The 19,607-nt window shown below is 43.2% G+C and overlaps 1 protein-coding gene across 1 annotated transcript in view; it reads left to right on the plus strand.

The window, feature by feature from the left end:
* Positions 1-18,590, plus strand: part of KLF7 (KLF transcription factor 7) — a 53,485-nt gene extending 34,895 nt beyond the window's left edge. Inside the window, exons 3-4 of the mRNA XM_054381163.1 lie at positions 11,220-11,343; positions 18,539-18,590. Coding sequence (XP_054237138.1) covers positions 11,220-11,343; positions 18,539-18,590 — 176 coding nt within the window. The remainder of the gene's footprint in view (positions 1-11,219; positions 11,344-18,538) is intronic.
* Positions 18,591-19,607: the final 1,017 nt, after the last annotated feature.

A 19,607-nucleotide genomic window follows, 5' to 3' on the forward strand; every position in this document is an offset into this window, starting at 1 on the left:
GGAAATATAAATAGGTATTGTTTGTTTGTTTGGCATGTGAGATGATTTTTGCACAAGGGAGATCTAGGAAGTGATGTTTGCTGTCTGTTCAGCAGCTGCAGGAGGAGTGCAGGTACCTCCCAGTGTTGTGACAGGCTGCCTTGGTGAAGCACAGAGGAGCCATCTCCTGTTTGTCATCTAGTGTTTTCTTTATATCTGTACACCCCTGAGCCCCTGTGAGGCACCCATAAAGGGAGCAAACAATAGGCATCACAGAGAAAAACTCCGAAGAAAAATCCTCAACCTGTCTCCTGCACTTTCACTTCATGTTGCTGCTGCCTACACTGGGTACAAATGGCAAATTAACAAGGAGAAGTTAAGGTTTTCTTGTCCCTTTGTCCAAAGCACTGGAACTTCTGAAATATTTGAGGTCACACCAGGCCTGAATGAGAGATGTGTGCTCAGAGATATTGTTTTAAGCTAAGGTGGGCTTGCTGGAGGAAAGGGGCCTGTGTGGACTCAGGAGCTTTTCCCTCTCATCTCAAAGGTAGATGCTGGGTTAGGCTCTTCTTAAGCACAGTTGTGGGCATTTGAGTCTACGTCATATCTGGGCAAGGAGTCAGGAGGAGATGATCTGCAGGATTTCATGAAAGCTAACATAAATGTCTTCTATATGTTGTCCCTCTGTACTCAGTACTAGTGAGGCCACACCTTGAGTACTACGTTCAGTTTTGGAGCCCTCACCGCAAGAAATACATTGAGGTCCTGGAGTGGGTACAGCAAAGGTAGAGGAAGGTCTGGAGAACAGGGTTTCAAAGAAGCATCTGAGAGAACTGGGGTAGCATAGACTGGAGAAAAGGAAGCTAAGGGGAGACCTTCTTGCTCTCTACAACTACCTAAAATGAGGTTGTGGTCAGGTGGATATTGGTCTCTTCTCCCTAGTTACAAGTGACAGGATCAGAGGAAATGGCTTCAAGATGCACCAGTGGAGGTTTAGATTGGATATTGGAAGAAACTTCTTCACTGAAAGGGTTATCAAAGATTGGAACAGGCTCCACAGGGATGTGGTTGAATCACCATCCCTGAAGGTGTTTGAAAGATGCAGAGATGTGGTGCTGAGGGACAGGATTCAGCATCAGACTTGGTAGTTAGATAATGGTTGGACTCACCTTAAGGATCTTTTCCAAACAAAACAATTCTGTAATTCTATGAAATACAGCAGCAGACATCCATGCTTCTGCCAGGGGTGGTGAGGTCCCAAATAAAACCCTGGACATCATCGTGGTGGTGCCCACTGTATAGCACAGACCAGATGTGGGTAGGGAGATCAGGTCTGCATTAGCACTAGGAATAGTGCTTGAAAAAATGTACTGAAAGATAGCTGAAGGGCAGGCTTATGATGCAGAGAATGCAGGGTGGATTTAATGAATAAAATAGTTTATTTCTGTTTTGCTGCAGTTAAGGAGAAAGTCTTTATGTCTTCAGAAAACATCTGTCTAACACCACTCTCAAAAGCCACTTGGTTACCACATGTCAAGCAATGGATGGTTATGTGCTGCAGTAGATTGAAACAAGAGACAGGGATGTCAAGTGAGGGCAGTTTCAAAGACGAGTGCAACCATTTTGTAAAGTGGAAGACAAAATACTATGTGGGACCTGCTTTATCCACAGGTCTCTCAGAATGACCAAAACCTTTGTATCACTGCAGAACCAAAATCTTTCCAAAATCCAGGTGAGGAAACTTCCTAGTCAGTAAAATTAATTGTCTTTATTCACTGCCTTGTGCTCTTGAGACCAAGGTTTGCTGAGCAGTGTTGCCAAGACCTTCGTACTGATCCATACTCAACACGAGGCAGCAAGGAGCTCCTGTACCACTAAGGACAGCTTGCCACCTTCATCCCCAGGACAGGGAGAAAGCAGCAGTAAGGATGAGATCTCCCTCAGAAACATCATGTGCCTGCCACTGTGTAGGTAGTCCTGCTCTGACACTGTGACAGATTTCGCTGGGAGAATTTGGCAGTGTCTTTTTTTAAGCTCAGGCATACAATTTCCCTTCCCCTTACACCCCAAAATTAAATCCACTATCTGAATGAATGAAAGAAAGCATCCTGGGTCATTGTCTTCAGATTTTCAGGTTGTTGTTGTTGACAAAACTGGGAAACAAGAAGGAGAATGTATTTTATTTTCCCCTTGTGTTTTATTCTTGTGTTGTTTCTGCCTGTGTGCATAAATTTTTTTGTCTATCTTTCTCTGATTTTTCAGTGGCAAAAGGGAGACTATGAAGTGGCATGTAAATGGTGTGTGAAACGTCAGCACTGTGATAGGTGGAATAAGCAAAACCATACATTCATTAGCAAAAATATGGAACAAAACCATTTAAGATGTTAGCATTTGGAAAAGAGAATGTCTGTAACTGTTCATGTTTTCTTGATCAGTTCAAATTCCTCATACATGGATCTTACCTTTTGCCTGGACTATGTGCCTTCACATTTTGCCTGCAATTCCTCAGAAACTCTTGGCCTAAAAAAATGGATGTCCAAAGAACACTTCTTTGATACATTGCAGTAGATTATGTAAATATGTGCCATGTCCCATAAAGGGATGTCTTCATTGTCCACTCTCTGGGACAAATTACAAAAAACAAAGGGGAAAAAAATATTTCATGATCCTGAAAAAATCTGACCCAGTGCACTGCTGAATTTTTCTTACCCTTTTCATCTGTTCCTTTCGCTACTTTGCGTTGCATCTTTGAGCTTGCAGAGCTCCACTGAATCCGAAACTAAAAGCCCTTATTAGAGGATTTTTTTTTTTTTTAAAGTTCTTGCCACTCCTCTGGGGACCAAAGTAATGGCAGCTTGAAGCAGCAGAGAATGCGTAATTAGGGCAAACCGCGATGCCTCGCATGATGGGGAGAAACAGGAGGAGAGGAGGGGAGGCGCACACAGCCCGGCGCGCACAGGCTGTTACTAGGAGACCCGGCACAAAATGCGTGAGATGCAGGGTGCTAATGGGCCAGCCCGCCGCCTGGGTACCAGCCTGACCTGCTGCACAGCTGCTTCTGCCTGCCTGTTGCCAAGCAACTCCATCTTTTTTTTTTCCTTTTTCATTTTCTTAATTTTCCTCCCTACCTCATTCACTTATTCGGGAGGCTTAATTGGGTGCTTTTGCTGCTGGTGGTGTTGCTGGGTTCCCACCTGGGCCTGCCACTCTGCTGCTGTCCCCAGGGTCCAGGCCTGGGGGAGCATGTGCTGACAATTAATGGGGTAGAAGCATGAGTTTGTGTCCAGGCTGGCGCCAGCATCCATCCCCCAGCCTCACTCCCCACCAGCCAGGAGCTTTCTTCAGAGAGGAACTATGGAGAAGGGGTTTGAAAGGAGAGCAGTGTTTCAAAGGCGTTATTCCTCTCAATGCAAGTCTTGCACAGACCCAGGAAGTCTTGTATATAGACTTGGGAAGTTAAACCATGGTGTTCCTCTCTGCCTTTAGTGCTCAGCGTGTATAGTGATGGACATTGGTTAAATTTGTCCTTTAAGCAGATAAGAAAATGGAAAATCTCCATTTCTTTGAATATTTCTACGTGCTTTGCTTTCCCTGCTTTTCAGCTAGGCAAGTGGGCTTTGTGAATACTTTAGGTGCTTGTGTGTGTGTAAGCCATAATGCTGCAAAAATACATTTCTTTTCATGTCCTCGATGGCTACTTGCTGAAGACTGCTGCTCGCTCAGCAGACAAGCTTTAGCAAGACCCTTAGGGACTAATCCAGAGTTTTGAAGTTTGTAGAAAGAATGATTGGTCATTGGGTCTGGTTCTTAACCTCTTTCCTCCCATCTCTAATATAGACATGATCAGAGCTTTCTTTCTGTAAGAGCACTGCTGACCTTTTTGGATGGAAGGAACTGTACATTGTTCATGGAAATGTACTGCTTTTGCACTTGATCATCCCTGCCAATCTAAAAATAGGTACAACCTTCTCACATTCTGTATTTCACAATCCTGTCACATTCCTCTTCTGCCCTGTACTGTCTCCTGCCAGCTTTTCTCTTGTGCTTTGTCACCATCTCAAAGGCTTTTCCATCTTTCCAACAGATGACAAAACTGTAAATAAAATGCCTTTTCTTTTCCTTTTTTCTCCTTTTGAGTAGAAAGCATTGGTGAGCCACTTAAGCACTGGCCATTGCCCCCTCTTGCATTCCTTTGTAATAATAATAATAACAATAATAATAATAATAATAATAAAGCTTTTTATTCTCTAACAGAAATCAATTAGGAGTATATTGAGAAATGAAAGGCTCAGAGAAGTATCTGAAATTGATTTTTGTATTTAGTTTTACTGGTTGATGGGTTGCACGCACATACACTTAAATGTTAGCATTGATCTCCTGAGTATGTGTGTATTAAATAGCCTGCTCTTCCTTTTTGGTGAAAAAACGAACATACTAATCTTAAAAAGAAGGTGAAGCTGGTCTGCGCTGAACTTCAGCTGCTCACGAACTTTTCTGTAACCTCACCAGCAGAGCAGCTACCTGAGCCATGTGATGGTAACTTGCTGAATCTGGTGTGAATGTGGGGCTATTTCACAAGCAGCAAGTCCTGGGCTACCCCTCTTCTGTGTCTTGTAGTTGACAAAGTGTGGGTATGTAATGAGAGAGGACAGGCATGGGTGTTAAGGAGACCTGTCTGGTTAGATTTAATTTTTTTTTGTTAACCTGAATGTCCTTCTGGAACATGCCTCTATTAAATATCATGTAGCCCTTTCCAGAGAGAGAGAGAAGTGACCAGTAGCGTTATCTGTTGTGCCATGTGCTATAGGCTCATGTTCAGCTAATTAGAAGAATTATGGCTCTGCTTCATTGGTATGCCATGTATGTAGGTTGTAAAGCTCTCAGGGACCCTTGGAGATGAAGAGTGCTACATAAATATAAAATATTCCTAATGTGATGTTCCACATTAGGCGTCCCATTGTGCTGTGGCAGATTTTTGTATAAACTGCAAAGCAAATACAAGTGCCTGGCTGGCATTCCTGTGCAAGGCAATTTGGGGGGTTGTTTCTCACTGAAAACCACACTGAATTCTGGCATTTCTGAGTAGCTTGCGTCTATGCTAACACCACCCCCAGAGCACTGGCTTCTGAAGGATGCCTTGGGTCATCCTGCAATGGCACAGCTCTTCACTGCAATAGCACTGTCACAGTCACCAGCCTAGGAGCAGCCAAAGGATTTCTCAGGAAGGGTGGTGAGGCGCATTATTAAACCATTCTCTTAAAAAGCCAATGACACTACTTGATTCTGGACATATTTCTTTGCATGGCTTAGGCCCCCAGAGCTTTCTTATAGGAGAAACCCAGGTGAGAAATCTTGCATTTAATTCTTTTTTTCAGTCATAGTTTTCAGTTTGTCTGCTTTTCCAGGAACACCAATCCTGGAGTAAGCATACCTAAAGCTGTCTTACAATACATATTTTTAGATATCCAGACTTCTAGAACTAGTTTAATTTTGAATAGTTTGAATAATTTTTAAATCAAGTGTTTTGTGTTTCTTTAATAATTTAATTTTTTAAGCCTGAAACTCTATGTAAAAGGACAAAAGGAGTCTCATGACTGTACCACGAGGATTTTGATTGTGATTCTCTGTAGTTCATTTCAGGACAGGTGCTTAAACTCCTTGATTGTTTACTAAGTGCATTGAAATCAACATGTGTTTGTGGTGTGGTATTTAAGGTGGAATGCAGAAAAGAGATAAAGAAATAGATATAGATGGATAATCGTAGTGTCTTTGTTTACTTTTAATTCTCTAAAGATACAGGGTGAAACTCAAGCCTTAATGGACATTTTTCCAATTACTTTGATGGAACCAGGATTTCAGCCCACATCATTGCCAACTCCCTGATCTTCTTGTGCACATCCCAAAACCTGGAAAGGTTTTCTTCTTAAACTCTTGAAATCCAGGAAATGGAGAGTAAACTCCTTTCTCTGTGTTTTTTAATAAACGTTTCTAGCCTGCAGGGCCGCAAAGAGAAGTTTTAAATCATGGTCTTAGGTTATCAACAAAGCAGAAAGCAAATTATCTCCAAATATTTTTGTTTCTGCTTTAAAAATCTCATTATTTCTATGGGAGACTGGACCTGTGACTTTTTAACCCTTGGGACTGGCGATAAATAGTGAGATCTAAGGTGTACAACATGTCCAGCGTCCATTGTGTGCTGTAGTTTGTGACAGTGTGCTCAGCTGCTCTCAGTTATGTACCTCTGCAGCCCACAACCTAACGTTTCTACACAGAAACAGACGCTATGAGATGTCCGTAGCAAATGCTGCCTTACTCCTCGTACAAAACAAACACCCTGGAGACCTAGAGGATGCCTGTACTATGTAGGTGGCAAGGACAGGGAGTCCTCTATGTTTTGAGAACAGAGAACATCCCCACTGCTGTGTTTTCCTAGAATCATTTTGGTTGGAAAAGATTTTTAAGATCAAGTCCAACCATTATCTAACTACCAAGTCTGGTGCTAAATACTGTCCCTCAGCACCACATCTCTGCATCTTTTAAACACCTTCAGGAATGGTGATTCAACCACTTCCCAGCAGAGCCTGATCCAGTCTTTGATAACCCTTTTGGTGAAGAAGTTTCTTCTAATATCCAATCTAAACCTCCCCTGGTGCATCTTGAAGCCATTTCCTCTGATCCTGTCACTTGTTACTAGAGAGAAGAGACCCACCTGACTACAACCTCCTTTTAGGTAGTTGTAGAGAGCAAGAAGGTCTCCCCTTAGCTTCCTTTTCTCCGGACTATACCACCCCAGTTCCTGCAGCCTATTCTCAGAAATCCTCTTCTCCATGCATTTCACCAGCTTCACTGGACCCACACCAGGTTCTCAATGTCTTTCTTGTGGTGAGGGCTCCAAAACTGAACACAGTACTCAAGGTGTGGCCTCACCAGTGCTGAGTACAGAGGGACAATCACTTGCCTGTTCCTGCTTGTCTCACTATTCCTGATATTGGCCAGGATGCTGTTGGCCTTCTTGGCCACCTGGGCACACTGCTGACTCATCTTAAGATGGCTGTCGATCAATGCCTCCAGGCCTTTTATCTGCTGGGCAGCTTTCCAGCTGCTTTTCCTCAAACCCTAGCATTGCATGGGGTTGTTGTGACCAAAGTGCAGGATTCAGCATTTGGCCTCATCAAATCTCATACAATTGGCCTTGACCCGTTAATCCTGCCTGTCCAGATCTCTCAGCAGAGACTTCCTGCCCTCAAGCAGATCATCACTCCTTTCCAGGTGAGTGTTATCTGCAAACTTACTTAGGGCGAATTCAATCCTCTAGTAGTTGAAATCACTGATAAAGGTATTAAAGAGAACCAGCTCCAGTACTGAGCTCTGAGAAACATCACTTGTGACTGGCTGCCATATCACCACTCTTTGGGCCCTGCCATCCAACCGTTTTTCACTGCAAAGTGTCTACCCATCCAAGCCATGAGCAGTGAGTTTCTTCAGGAGGATGCTGTGTGAGATGCTATGTGACCATAGCACTCTGTGCACTTGCAGGCATGGGCAGGCTACTTCTAATGGATCCTCAGCAGGCAACTAAGGATGTATCTATGTGAGTGTTTTCTGGTGTTCAAGCATCCCTTCTGAGGTGAGTTTTCTGGTTGCTGTCATTCACTGTGCTTTGGTTCAGCCTGGCCAGAGTGCAAATTTCATTTTGGATGGCTTGTCTCAGGAGGTGCTCTGCAGGTGCATGGCTTGCATGCTTCTTGTACAGAGGGGTTCAGGCCACAGGACCACTGGCTGCTAGCCAGAAATTATGCCCTTCAGTGGCACATGTTGTGGATGCTGGGTGCTGTGTACCCACTGCATCACTCCACACCTCACATCTACTGTGCTGCACATGCTATCCAAGGAGACTGGAATGTGGTCAGGAAGCTTGAAATCACTGGGTATTTGGCTTCTCTTCCCAGGGAAATCAATTTAAAAAGTTGAATGCCACTCTGCTGGGTCAGTTCAACAAGGTTTTCCACGAACAAATGGTCCATTGTTGTACTGCTTGTGCCCATCTCTGAGAGCTGCATAATGCACTGCCTGAACACACATCTGCATTGCTGGCTGCCTGCCCTTTCCAGGTGCATCTGTGGATGTGTGAAAACTGAACCAGCCCCATGGTGTGGAGCACGTTCTGAACTGAAACAGCTGAGTATTTAATGGCTGCATGTCTGGGTATCAATTTCATGTGTTCAGAAGTGCATTGGCTCCTCTGTTGAGTGCATTTGTATAAATGTTGTTTTATGGATTTGTTTAAGCACTGCACAGATCCTTCTATTGAACAAAGGTGACTTAAGGGGTAGAGCCTCCTTCCTAGGAGCAGCTCTCAAGCACAAGTTTTAAGTGTGGTTATTAATTTTGAGGAATTAGAGCCTGAAAAAAATTCAGTGTGGCACAGCTCCATGATGTTCCTATTTTTAATTGGATTTTGAAGCTCATAATTAATTTGTTAAAAAGGGAGAGATCCTGGCTGTGTAGAAGTGAGTGGGAGTTTTGCCATTGCCTTCAGCAGAGAAAGATTTCACTATCTGTCCTTTTATTCTCACTAATCCTCTGCAACAACAGAAGAGCAGCCTGGCACATGGGAAGGATCCTTCCCATTTCTTCTTCCTGACATTGCCAGTAGTGATGTAGGAGGACCCTCCCCCTCTTCTCCATTCCCAGGCTTCCTACATATGTGCACCTTGGCAAATTATGCTTTCATTTCATCTTCAGGCAAAGTGAAAGCAGCCATTAAAGAAGCAGTTTGTTCTTCATATTCCTGTGCAGAGATACAGAGGTCCCTCTCCTGCTTTCTCATGTTTTTTGAGTAGCTGCATGAGGGCAGGAAATCTAACCTCTTTGAGGTCTCTAGGTCAAGGAGCCATCTGACATGGCTTTAAAGGTCACTGTGCTCTTTTGCATTTATCTTATGCTGTGCAGAGCACTGTATGCCAGCATGCTGTCTGGAGCACAAAGAGGTACTGTCTGACATTTTGTGGAACAGGGTTTGCGTTACAGAGGAAAAGCATCTGAAAACTAACAGCTCAGGGGCTGTGCAAGGCCAGACCAGGAACACTTGAGAGAGGAATCCCTGCAGCAAGTAAGAGATTTGTGGCATCCCATGGATTTGCCAGTAATCATGCTTGGCTTTTCTGTCTCAAATAATATAATAGCTCTGTACGTTTTCAAAGCTTTTTGCAAATGTTAACAAACCAAACTTGACTTCAGTCCTAACAGTCGTCATTTCACAGAAAGCCCAGGCGGGTCTTCCTTCACCCTTCTGCTCAGCTGTATCCTTCAGAGCGGCTGTACCTGTGAGCTTTGGCTGAACAGTTGTCTTCTGAGTTTGCTCTGCAGCGTGTGTAGCAAAACCGAAGCAAGGCAGTTTGCCTTGCTGTCTCCACTCTGAGGTAGGCACTAGAGAGCGTCAGAGAACCGAGGAAGCTGAGTGATCGCTGAGGCTTGTTTACTGACAGCTTTTAAACATAATGCGCGAACTGTTCAGACAAAAGTGGTGTGCTGTCAGAGGCGTAACCAGGGCTGGGTAGATCCCTCATCTCTGGGAAGGGGCAGCAGAGTGCCAGGCAGGATGTCAAGGGCTGGCAGGGGAAGAGCACTGCAAATGCAGCTCTAGTGTTTGGGGCCAGCACTGGTGAAAGTGTTTGAATTACAGCTGATTAACCAGCCCAGAAACACTTGGCTTACTAGCAAGAAGTTTCTTGCCCCCCCTTTTTTTTTTTTTTCTGAAGATGACCGGGCAGGCACACTCTTAAGCAGGGTGGTGTTATTGTTGGCTCAATCCATTGCCCTGTTGTACATTTTCCTGTGGTGGACTGTGGCACACGACAGAGACATACAGACTGGCCTTTCTGTGTCCTGGGACTGAGGGACAAATGGCTGTTTTGGCAAATTCTTGCCAGCTGGTGCCCCTCTACATTGCTTCACCTCAGCAAATCTTTTAGTTGGGTACTGAGCCAAAGAAACTTCTCAGAGGTCAGTAAACTCAACACCACTTGATATCTCAGCCCACTTTGCTGTTTTCTCTGTGTCAGATCACCACTGTGAGCAGAGCTGCCTGTGCAATAAGAAGTCAGTAGAAATTCAATCACCAGAAAACACCATTGGTTTTGGTGTTTGTTTGTTTTTTTTTTTTATCTCTGTTAATGTAAGTCCTTTGCCCTTTTCACTTTTCCTGCTCTTTTGGCCTCTCCTTTTTGTCACCTTGAAATACATAGGTCTTCCATAATCAGATCTCACTCCTTTATTTGCTCAACAGACATGCTAAATACAGAAAGGTGTGTTTGAGAAAGCTGTTTGCTGTGTGTAAGTGATTGCTTGTGACTGGCATAGAGAGGTCAGACTACAACTTTCGTTTGGTCTCATTGGTGGGCTTTTTAAGATCACCTTCTTAGCAATTTTAAGAACAAATAAGTAAGTAATAATCCCTTCTCTGTTTACAATTCCCATCTTAGAAGCTTGGTAGGGAAACTGATTTCCTGTCTGCATTTTATTGCAACCGCCGCCTCCTCTGGTGCATTCATACAGTGAGGACTGCATGAGGAATAGTGACATGGAGTTTATGTAGAAGGAGATGCACTGGAACATTTGTTCTGGGGGGGAGATGACAAATTTGTATGCACATGAATACATGTGCACCAAGTAAGAAAAGGAGAGGCATGAAACGTCGGAATTCTTCAATACCTTCATGTTAATGATTCTGCAGATGTTACACCATGGCAGAGTTTGATCTGCAGAGACTGGCTTGCAATAGAAGATAGATGAACACAGTAGACCAAAATCTCTCCCTTCTTATCACTGCACCGTCTCACTGCCTTCAGTGATATAGTTTGTATTTTGGGGCAGAACAACAGCTGATAAAGTTGTGGTGTGAAAAGCCTGAAGGACCAGCTGATTTAAAGAAGGACCAGCTGATTTAAAGAAGGGGATGTTCTAAAAGCTTCTTTGAAGAGTAATTGACTGTTTTTTTAGAAATAGGAAATAAGCTTGTGCAAGAATTTTATCAGTGGTAAAATTTGGTCTGGTTCTATCTTTAGTGCAATGCATCATAAGCCCTAAATGGTTTTCATCTCACACTGGCTGTGAATTCATTGTGTGATGGGCTAACCTGCCTGACTGGGACAGAAGCAAGGTGGGAGGACACAGGGCTTGCAGGTTGAGTGCTCAGTAATCCTGCTGCCATGCTGACTGTTCTCTCCTTCCCTCTGCAGGTGAGAAGCCTTACAAGTGCTCGTGGGAAGGGTGCGAGTGGCGTTTTGCACGAAGTGACGAGCTCACGAGGCATTACAGAAAGCACACGGGTGCAAAGCCCTTTAAATGCAACCATTGTGACAGGTAATGCAGCCTCCTAATATGGTGTTCAAGCAACATGTGGACTTTGTGAGTGGCATGAAGCCACCAGCTCCCAGAGACAAGAGACCTGGCTTCCAGCAGACAGGCCCCTTCTGGCCTCCTGTTCCCATGCCTTGATCCCTGAGCCAAGTGGGGACCCTCCCCTCTGCCCCTGTTCTCTCTGCCTCAGTGTCCAGGTGGGCTGGCAGATGGGGAATACTTCCTAAGCAGCCTAAGCTGTTTCCATCCCACTGCACAGAGAAAGATGTGGGACCATTTGTAGGTCTGACTGAAACCTTCCAGTGTCTGTTGTGAGGATTCAGGCCATAGGACAGTGCTTGTTAATACTCTTAAAGCAGAGAAGGCATCCAGAGGGCCCTAGACCACTCCAGTGATGGACCTCTCAGCAAAGAATTTCCATTTCCTGGTCCTGTGATCCTAGTGCCCTCACAAATGCAGAACTCCCTCTCCTCGCTCTGCTTCAAGGACTACCTCAAGCACCACTGCTGGCTGCCTGCATTTTGGCAAGATGGGCCTCACAAAACCAAAGGGCCTCAGAAATACATGGATGTATGATGGAGGGGTGGGGAGTGTGTGTGGCTGTTGTGCCACAAGTGCCTCAAATCTATAGGAAACCTCTAGAAAAAACCCAGTTTATTTCTGTATGGTCATTGTCTTCTCTTACTGCTGAGATGAGGATTTGTGCTTCACCAGATGTAACAGGGGAGAGTCAGTAAAAGACAGCAAAGGGCATCATTTTCAGAAGCTCGAGTGTGATTTAGGCACATCTTATAACTGAAGTTCCTGGGGTTGTTTTGCATTGAATCAGTGTTCTCTGCATATTCTGCTAATTAGCAAATCTTCTCCTACCCTTGACATCTGTTTGATGTGGAAAATACTCTGGACCTTCGTTCTGTTTGGGCCCAGATTTAAAAAGCCTGACAGGGGTCCAGAGCCAGGGTTCCTGAAGAGCCTGTCATGCAACAATCCTCCTCTGGAGACTCAGAAATGAGGGGCCAGTTTTGCCTGGTGAGCTGAGCATCCAGCAACTCCCAGTGAGACTCAGGGCTGCTGCCTCTGACTGCTGATTCCTTTTTGCAGTCCTCACTGCTTTAGCTGCTTGATTGATGAGCTCAGCTGAAAAATCTGGTCATCCTTACTTGCTGCTGAGCATTTTTGAAACCTGGATTCTTTGAATTTAGAAACAGGAAAAAAAAAAAGAAAGAAAACCCTCCTTCCCATCTCCAATCTCAATTGATAAGAAATTAGGGTGGAGCAAAAGCAATTACCCTTGTAATGACTCTTGACAGCACTGACAGGATCGAACAATGAGCACTTCTCCCCCTTGCACCCCCTCAGCTGGAGATTGGCAGTGCCTTGGGTGAAACCTGGATCCACTATTGAGTAATCAAATAATGTGCTTGCATCTGAACATGTTATCCAGCTAATCCTATTTATATATATATTTAAAAGAGGCTTAAGAAAATTACCCATCTTTCTAATGCAGCACTAAGGTTCTCTGCTCAGATAAGGAAATGTTTTGTAATACAATAAAGGCTCCAGGAAGCCTCTGGGTACACCAGACCAGCAGAGAACATGCGTGGAGAGAGGATGTGTGGTTCATAAACAAGGGACCCCATCCTTTTATGGGAAGGAAATTCGATCATTTTCACATCCTGCCTTTCCAAGACCTTCATCTCCTTAAGTGCTCTACTGCCCTTGTCTCCCCTCTTCCCATCTCCCTTCCCCCGTGGAGGGCTTCCATTTGGATTATCTTTTGTTTTATCCCTGGATTATCTTTTGTTTGCTCAGAATGAGGGGCAGCATAGGGATCTTCGGAGTTCTGCTTTTGTATAAGCACCTATATGAAGGATAGCAGTTACATTTTCTGTTTTAAATGTAAGACATTGCTTTCTTTTATCCTTTCCTTTGAAGAATAAACTTAACCATCTTGGCCCCACAGACACAAGCACGCACATACACATACACACAAAACCCCAGGGTTTCTATGTCAGGACAGACAATATTTTTAGCAGAGATGTAAAGAAATAGTCAATATTTTCAATTCCTTAGTTTCTTTTCAGCCCTTCATTAAGTATTCATTCTTCTCCCTCTATATATTATAATTTTCTACCTAGGGCTTTTCATTGGCAGCCAACTCAGTTGCTGCAGTCAAGAGATATATTCCTGCAATCATCTAATGCATTTTCTGCTCTTCAACTGAATCTGTACATGAAGGAAAAACATTTATTAATAGGTAAAGAGTGCTGGGAATTGTGCATTGTTCAACTCCATGCACATACTGTCTGTGGGTGGTGGAAGGAAACAGATTTGTTTTTACTCTCCCAGTCAGTTGTTGCAAGCTTGTAGAGTGACAGTGACTGTTCTTCTTTTGTCCCACTCTGCCGTACCACTATTTTTCCTTCTTTTCTCATTCACAGATGTCTCTACTGCCACCTATTGCAGATGTCACCTAAAGCAAGCACTGAAACATATGCCTAAATCTGTCCTTAGCTATTTAGGCAGAACTTTAATGTTGAAGGCATTTCATCCAGAGCCAAGGTTCCCAGATGAAGAACAGTTTCTCTGTATTTGAACTGCTACCCTTTATTGCACTCACCATTACTGAAAGGAGTTGTGCTCTCTCCCTCAAATATCCTGGCTTGCTTAAGCTTTCAGAAGCCTTTTGGAGCAATTTTAACAATACTGACATAGCTCAAATCATGCCTGTTGTTGTTCAGAGGTGAAGGTCCTACCTTGGCAATCAGAGCATGAAAGCGTTGATTCAGATAGCAAAGAAGAGGAATGTTGTGCACAGTCTGGCTGCAATTCCCTTCCCAGACTGTTTTCAGATACATGTGTGTCTCTGACCTTGACTGGCATCAAAAGGGCATTAATGTCCTCTCTGTACAGGTCAGTTTTAAAACAAAAGAGACAAGATGTAATTCTCTTTTCCTGCTGTCCCAGCCCTATCCCAACAACATGCAGCCCACAGATCACATTGTCAGTTGTAGCTGGCAAACTACCACTGGTTTGAGTAGCACCATATGTACTGCAAATGGTGTGTGGTTTGTGGCAGCAGGGGAGAAAGGAGGATTAGCTGAAGTGGTGTGGAAAGCAGGGTACAAGTCCCTAGTGCCTTCCAGACACCAGGGATATGCTTGGTTATTAGCATTCCCAAGGAATTTTGCTCCTCAAAAACAAGGGCTAGCGTTGTATTTCTCACACAGTGCAAGCCCTCAGCACTCCAAGGGGAGGAGGATTACAGGGTAGTGGTACTTGCTTGTTCTGCGTAAATAAGTGTTTAAGAGAGAACATCTCAGTGCCAGTGTTGGGGTATATATTCCTCAGGAGAGGCATGCACATGGTTTTCTTTAGACAGCAAGGTAAGAGCACACTTAGCTGAAATGAACACATCCTACAGTGAAGAATCCACAGCTGGTAAGGAAGATGGCTGAGCAATATATTCTCTTCTCCTCACAGTTACCTTTCCTCTTATCTCCTGCAGAGGCTTCAGTGCTGAGCAGTACTGCGTTGCTAAGGAGATAGAACGAAAAGAGAAAGGAATAAATCATGTTTTTGAGCAGGGAATTTCTGTATCACATATCACTGTATGACTTTCAGAATTAGGGTATCTTATTCTAGCACAAACTCTCCTTTCTAGGAGAAGTTGCACTCAGGGAGGGACAATAAGGGAGATTGTGATGGACCCACATATGCTGTATGGAGCTGCTCAGGAACTGAAAGTGGTATGGAGCCAGAGGTGTGGAGCCAGAGGTGTGGAGCAAGGTCTTGTCTCACAGGCAGGAGCAGACAGCAGCAAGTTACTGTTTCTTAATTTTTGTGAAGGAAGGGGTTTCCCTTGACAGCTTATCCTGCAGAGCCCGTTTCACTACTGATGAAAAAAAAAAGTTTATCCATTGCCGTTTTTAACGGTGTGATTTAGCTACAGAATTTTATAGGGACTGTTCTACTGTTGAAAATAAATGACTGCGTTCACCAGCCTTACCAAGAGATAGAACTAACCAAATTACTGAGCAGGAGAATGTGAAGAATTAGTATTATGCCATTTTATTAGCTATAAACTAGCAAATATGGTACCATTTTACTAGCTATAAAAAGTATTATAGGGCTGAAAAATGTCCTAGATGCTAATACTGTGGTTACTGATGTGAAACATTGCACTGGATCCATATTTTTAACAGACTTTGTTTTGCTGTGATTCAGTGTACTACTTCCTGGTTTGCATCTGTAATAGAGACAATTGGAGAAGAAAAGCCATGCATGGGTGGTGGTCTTATGACAAGTCCTAGACTGAAGTGCCAGCTGGTGCATATCTTTTTTGGCAGCCACTCAAGCTGTTGTTTTGTTTTGGCAGACCTTGTAGCCAGAGCATGCTGCTTTCTCAGTTTAGACTGACGAGAGAGATGTTGGTCCAAGGGTGTATTTTGGCACCCCAGGGCTAGAAAATTCTAGCTGTGCTGAGCCTGCTGTGTTGAAAGCCAAATGTCCATTGTCAGATTCCTGTCTGTCTTGCTGAGTTTCATGTAGGAGCTTGGAGGAATGCAGTCTCCATTCTAATTTGAGGTCTTTCTTTTTAATTTTTGCCATTCTGAAGGTATTAACCCCTTTGTAAGATGCTTCAAATCAGTAAAGAAACACTGACTTGACCAGAGCTTTGCTCATCTGCAAAAGATGAGTATCTAGCTTTTCTTGTGAGAGCTCCCTTCTTATAAGGTTCCTTTGTCTTAAAAACACACCTATTGTTTGCTTATCTGTGTGGCTAGATGTAGACAGGCTGCCCATGCAGGGAAAAACTGCCAGCAGGACAAAAAAGATCTGCTGTTTAAAATCTCTTAGTTTTCATAGGTCTTCTCTTTCTCAGCCTTTCTCTGCTTACACTGTTGATCTGCTGGGTGTTTGCCTTTGGATTGAGTGCTGCTTTTTTTTTATATATATTTTTTTTTACTGAATAGTTCAATTTTTTCTTTTACCTTCTTCATTCTGAAAAATATGAAATCTTCAACTACTATGTTTTTGGAAATACATTCTGTGCCCATATATGAACTAAGCCGTTTGGATATTCTTCAGACCAGTATTGGTGGCTATTTTATACTCTAAATCTGTGGGGCAGTGAAAAGACATTCCAGACAAGACAGTTCTGGAAGGAACTTTTCAGGGTGCCCTTGGATCCTACAAAAACAGTTTACTCTAAAGCCACAGATATGTGGAGTTTTGTGTAATATTTAGAATAGATTTTTTTTGCAATTAGTTAAAATAAATAAGCCATTCTTTTGTGGCTTAGGGTGGAAAGAAGACAAGCCAAGATTTGCAGGAAACTTGGAAATCTACTGGTTATTAGTGTTTGACTCGAAGTATCTAGTAGAAACTGAATTTTTGAGAGTGTCTTGAGTCCTGGTGCTCTGACGCTCAGACTCCATTTTAAGGACTTTGGGGTAGTCAGCCAGAAGCACTGCCTGCTTGTCCATCAGTGGTGGTGTGTATGAAATGGATTGGTGCTTTCAATCCCATTTCCAATGGGTATGAAGTCAAAAAAAATTTATTGCTTACTGGCTGTCTTGATAAACCAGAGTATATATTGAATGACAGGGAAGAAAGCATTGGCCTCCTGAGAACTTATTCCCCTGACCGCTATGGCAATATCTTGGTGGTGTCAAGTGCCTGAATTTGGGCTGTCGCTGCTGCTGCTGTAAGTGCCCTGCAGCACATCTACTACAGTGAAGCTGTTCTAGAATAGTAATTTCTGATTAACTCTTTGTGGGGTTGCTCTTCTCCTGGAGTGTGTTTTATTCTGAGTATCTTAACCGACTTCCCAAGTGGATTAAGTAATTTCAGAAGACGGCAGTCATAAGCCTTTAGAGAGGGAGTTAATCAAGTATAGATGTTTAATTTCAAATGCATGCCCTACCTTATTCTCAATTAACTGAGAATTTAGACCAGCCCTAAAACTCAACTAGTTCTCTAGGGTTGATGCTCTAAGTCCATCTCATCAGTATCCATCTGCATGTTCAGAATGTCAAAACACTGTGTTTTCTTATGAGGTAGAGAAAAATGGCTGTGTGGATAAAGAACAGAAGTTGAAAGCTGAAGTCCTGGTATATTTTTTTTCTGGTTTTATCACACTTTTTATGTAATTTACATTTTCCTTGCCTTCTCTGTCTCTCAGTTTTCACTGTTAGAAAATAAGCATAATGCCTTATCTTTTCTCAACATCCTTCAGGGAGATAGTGTTCATCAACATCCACATATTACCATGCAGATTCCCAGCAGAGAGATAGAGAGGGGTATGTAGCCTGATGAATTGTCAGCCTTCCAACTCTAAAACAGCTTTCCTTCCTGGTGGGGTTAGAAATAAGACTTCAGCTTTCAAAATTGGCATTTCAAAACTTCAGCACACATACTGGGCACTTCAGAAAGCTGGTGTCTCTTCTAAACTGGTGTTGTTGAGTGCTTGAGCAAAATTGTTTTATTTCATTTTCTTTTTTTGTAAACACACACACGTAACATTAAGTATTTTATTTTATACTACAAGTGTGTAGTTTAGCACTCTTCCCTGGTGTTTAACTCAGTGAAAGAGAAGGGAGAGAGGAAGAGGAACAGAGGAATTGCATAATCACAGAGTCACAGAATGTTAGGGTTTGGAAGAGGTCTCCAGAGATCATTGGGTCCAACCCCCTGCCAAAGCTAGAACACCTAGGGCAGACTGCACAGGAACACGTCCACATGGGTTTTGAAAGTCTCCAGAGAAGGAGAGTCCACAAGCTCTCTGGGCAGCCTGTTCCAGTGCTCCATCACCCTCGCTGTAAAGAAGTGCCTCATCATTTTGAGGAGGAACCCCCTGTGTTCTGTCTTGTACCTGTTATTCCTTGTTCTGTTACTAGGCACCACTAAAAAGAGACTGATACCTTCATCTTGACATCCACTCCTCAGACATTTATAAACAGTAAGATCCCTGAAGAAGAAGGGTAGCCTGTTCAGCTGCTGAAGAGCCAGGACAATTAGCCATCTGTGGTCAGAGAGGTCAATCACATAGAGTTTGGTGGTGATTCATAGGTAATCTAAGGAATGGCTCAAAACTGGAATATATGTTTCCTCCTGTACATAAAGAGGAAGGAGTAGGAACTCTGTTTTCCCAAATCCTGTATTTATTTCATTTCCCACTTGTTTTATTTTGCAGGTGTTTTTCCAGGTCTGATCACCTCGCCCTCCACATGAAGAGACACATCTAAATAGCAGTCAGCTTGGCATGGATGTCATCCGAGCTAAGTGTTGTGAGATGAAAGTGGAACTCAATTACAACACACTACCTTGCAGGAGAAGAGGATTTGGTCACGTGTAATTCTCTGTACAGAGGCCACACACTCACACTGTCATGCACCCAGTTACTTCAGTACGTACATTGGTTCTTTATGCCTTGCCCCAGCTGGATGGGAGAAGATGCAGGCAAGGAAATGGTATAAATGTGAAGTGAAAGAGAAGGAACAATTCCTTACAGTACTTCATCCCTCTTGGATTTGTTTCCTGGTTTTGCCCATGGAAATCAAAGAAAACAGAGGAGGCTTCCTTGCAGGCAGACGGCATTAGGATGGGCTTATTTAACTTGCTTCTAAGTGCAACTCAGTAGGAGAAAAATGTTGTCTTGAAGTTGCATATTTGTAGCACTAACTTTATTTTTAAATAGATGGGGGGAAAACAATGACCTAGAAAACCAAATCCCAGTTTGGTAGCCAAAATTAACGTCTTGGTTCGTTTGTTTTTTGTCTAAGAATTCCTAATGTTCAGTGCATCAGACTTCTCACAGACATTTTGGACCTGTCTTGGTTTTGGTTCCTCTTCCTAGAACTGAGCTATTGAGATCCTTTTAAGTCAATACCAGTGGCCTTAATGGCAGTGGACTGTGGAGTGACACTTGTGACACAAATATCCTCTTTTTGGCCTGAGTTTTTGTAGACTTCATGGAGGACTATATTTTTGTTGGTTATTTTTATTTTAATTTTTGTTTTGGCTATTGCACAACATATGCACTAAGGACTCTGGAAGCTGCTGCCATGATGGCTAAGTGGCCAAGGGATAATCCCATGAGAAACAGCACCTAATATCTCTGTAGGCCTCACCTTATTGCCATAGCTAGGACTTCTTGTTTATTTGTTGAACAAAAAACTTTATAAGCTGATTTGAAAGCTTAAACATTTTTTCTCTTTTCTCCACGAACAAGTGATCTTCAGAACTCCTTGTCTTCACCTGGA

This window comes from Indicator indicator, chromosome 5 (genome assembly GCF_027791375.1).
Source record: "Indicator indicator isolate 239-I01 chromosome 5, UM_Iind_1.1, whole genome shotgun sequence".
Lineage (NCBI taxonomy): Eukaryota > Metazoa > Chordata > Aves > Piciformes > Indicatoridae > Indicator > Indicator indicator.